Source organism: Chrysochloris asiatica, unplaced genomic scaffold, assembly GCF_000296735.1.
Source record: "Chrysochloris asiatica unplaced genomic scaffold, ChrAsi1.0 scaffold00171, whole genome shotgun sequence".
NCBI lineage: Eukaryota > Metazoa > Chordata > Mammalia > Afrosoricida > Chrysochloridae > Chrysochloris > Chrysochloris asiatica.
Window position 1 is genome coordinate 4,565,225 of NW_006408689.1, and position 3,163 is coordinate 4,568,387.

At 39.5% G+C, this 3,163-nt stretch overlaps 1 protein-coding gene across 1 annotated transcript in view; it reads left to right on the forward strand.

The window, feature by feature from the left end:
• CEP120 (centrosomal protein 120kDa) overlaps positions 1-3,163 on the forward strand; it is a 146,854-nt gene that overhangs the window by 27,687 nt on the left and 116,004 nt on the right. The window contains exon 7 of the mRNA XM_006871631.1: positions 1,442-1,669. Coding sequence (XP_006871693.1) covers positions 1,442-1,669 — 228 coding nt within the window. The remainder of the gene's footprint in view (positions 1-1,441; positions 1,670-3,163) is intronic.

Consider the following 3,163-nt stretch of genomic DNA (forward strand, 5'->3'; position numbering starts at 1 on the left):
TTCAGCAAATAGAAACAAGCATTCAAAGCCCATCTTTCAAGCCATAGTCAAACCATGTTCTATCTTTTAATTTTTTAAGGATTGTCCTGACACAGTGAAGTCACTGGCATAACAGTTACTTTAGGATTTTGGGAAATACATTTTTATTGCAGTGAATGAGAAAAAAGGAGTAATCATCAGTATTTTATGGAATTGTGTGCCTTGATCCCAGAGCTGTTAGCATTTTCAGGTTTGATTAGTGCTAGTGTAAAATAGCAGAGTCCTGATATGGTGATATAGTAGAAGCACTAGACTTACAACGACAAGGTAGACAGGTCAAACCTTGGTGGTGGTGTGCCATACAGTTGATTCCAACTCAGCGATCTGATACAGAGTAATTGAAACAGTTTAGTTGTATTTACTCCCCCCATGTGCTATGTAATTGAAGTGGGTTACAAATTGGGCTGCTAATTGCAAGGTCAGCAGTTCGAATCAACCAGCCACTCTGTGGGAGAAAGATGAGGCTTTTTGTGTCCGTAAAGTTTCCAGCCTCGGAAACCGTATACAAGGTCTCTGTGAGTCAGAACCAACTTGACAACACCCAGCCACCGCCACTGCCACTGTGTAAATGAGGAGCCCTAATGGACTGTGGTTAAGCACTTAGCTGGGAACTGAAAGGTTGGTGATGTGAAGCCACTGGGGGAGAAAGATATGGTAATCTGCTTCTGTAAAGGTTAACAGCCTTGGAAATGCTATGAGGCAGTTCTAGTCTGTTTTATAGGGTTGCTACGAGTCACAATCCACTTGATGTCACTAGGTTTGAGTTTTTTTCTGGATAAGTCATCATGTATTTGTTTACTGCGTACAGTTTACAGTGTATTTCAAGAAATTTGAGTTTTCTTTCTTACTGCTAAGAGAATGCATTTTTTACTAACCTTTTTATACATTTTAATACATAATTTTGTTTTCTTTTGCAATTCACCGTGAGTGCCAAGGTTGTTGAAAATAACTTATTAACTTTACCTTATTGTAAATCCTCAATTTATATAATATCTATATTTAACAGAAATCAGATTTAAACATTAGAAAAGAATAAAGGCAGGTAATGTGCCAGACAGAGCCTTTTAGTGTATGTAGGTAAAGTACACTTTTTCAACTAAGTGTGCAGATATATAAAAATTAATTCATGCATTTATTATTTTATTATACAATTTGCATGGTAAGATATTAAAACCAACGCTCACAAAAAGGACAGAAAAGAAGAAAAGTTGGTAGTATATATGGGTATTTTAGTAAAGAAGAATTGAACAAAGTAGTTTCGTTATTGAGATAGTATAGGAAACTTTGCTTAGTCACTAGATTCTGAGGTACCCCACGTTGTATTTTCACTTTATAACTTTATGCATTTAGGAGCGAGGAGAAGATATAAAGCGCTATTTTTATCTTTCCCCTTTCATATTAGATCCATCTCTGTTGTGGAGATCAATCACTTGGAAGCACAGAAGTACCACTAACTGGATTACTTAAGAAGGGCAGTACAGAAATCAACTACCATCCGGTCACAGTTGAGGGTGCTTTTACCCTCGACCCCCCAAACCGAGCCAAACAAAAGCTTGCGCCTATACCTGTGGAGTTGGCTCCAACTGTGGGAGTGTCTGTGGCTTTGCAGAGAGAAGGCATAGAGGCCCAGGCAAGTAGCAACCCTTCTCCCCATACCTGGCTTGAGAAAGTACTTGTTACTCTTGATTAATGGCCAAGAAACCTGAGGTGGCATTCTAGGACAAGCACTGGACTGTTAACCAAAAGTTCGGAAGCTCAAACCCAACAGCTGTTCCTTGGATACCCTATATAGTGTTGCTGTGAGTTGGAACCAACTCAGTAGCACTTAACAACAACAATAATTAGTGGCCTGAGATACATAATACATTCATTTTGAAAAGGAGGAGCTCTGGTTTGTAGTGCTTAAAGCACTTAGCTGCAAACCAGAATTTGAAGGTGTGAACCTACCTGCCACTCACGGGAGAAAGATGTTACAGTCTGCTTAGAGCCTTTGAAACCCTAGGTTGTTGTTTTTAAATGTCTTCAAGTTGGTTCTGACTTATGGCAACCTTGTATAGGGTTTCTGAGGAGTGGCTGGTGCGTTTGAACTGCCGACCTTATAGTTCAAACCGACCTTACGGTTCAGTGCTTATCGTACAGTGCCATGCCAGTACTTCATGGGACAGTAGTATTCTGTCTTACAGCGTTGCTGTGAATCACAGTCAACATGACAGCAGTGGATTTGGTTTGGTAGGTTTTTGAAATGGCCTTTTTGAAAAGTCCTATGGCTTCAACTGCTGTATTTTAAAAAATGACTATCTAGAGCCTGTTTGGAGTCCTGGTGTGGCGCTGTAGGTTAATGCATTGCACTGCAAAGTCAGTTTGAATTGCAAGGTTGGTGGTTCAAGTTCACTAGTCGCTCCTTGAAAACCCTATACAGGGTCACTATGGGTCGGAACCAACTCAGCGGCACTTAACAACAACAACAACAAGAGCTTGTTTGGTTGATTGATAAGTATCATTGAGTTGCTTCTGACTCAGAGACTTTATGTAAGGTTTCCTAGGAGTAACTGGTGGGTTTGAACCACCAACCTTGTAGTTGGTAGTCCAGTGCTTGTACTATAGCACCACATCAGGACCCTAGCTTCTATTTAGCTCTAGACATCCTATTATGTAGTAGAAACACCATTTCTCTCTTTTATTTCATGAATATGGCAGAAAGAGAACTCTGGAAAAATGTTTTTGGATCTAGTTTCCAGGAATCTGCATTAACGGTATATTTCTGGTCAACAAAATGTATGTTAGAGAAGGCTCTTGGTTCATGAGTGCTTTTTGTTACAAAAACAAAAATACATGGGCAAATAAAATGTTTTGATTATCAGTTATTAAGGATACATTTCACCCCTCTTGTGATCTCTAAAATCAGCTGTAGTGTGTTCTGTTCTTTCAGATAACTGATCGTTATGTAGGTTGTGAATTAGAGATAAAAACTGAACTGAGATTTTAAAAGATATATATGCATGTGCTTTTAGATGGGAGTGGGGCAAATGTGAGAAATCATACTGTTGTTGTTGTTGTTAAGTGCCGTCGAGTCGGTTCCGACCCATAGCGACCCTGTACAGGGTTTCCGAGGGTGTAAATCTTT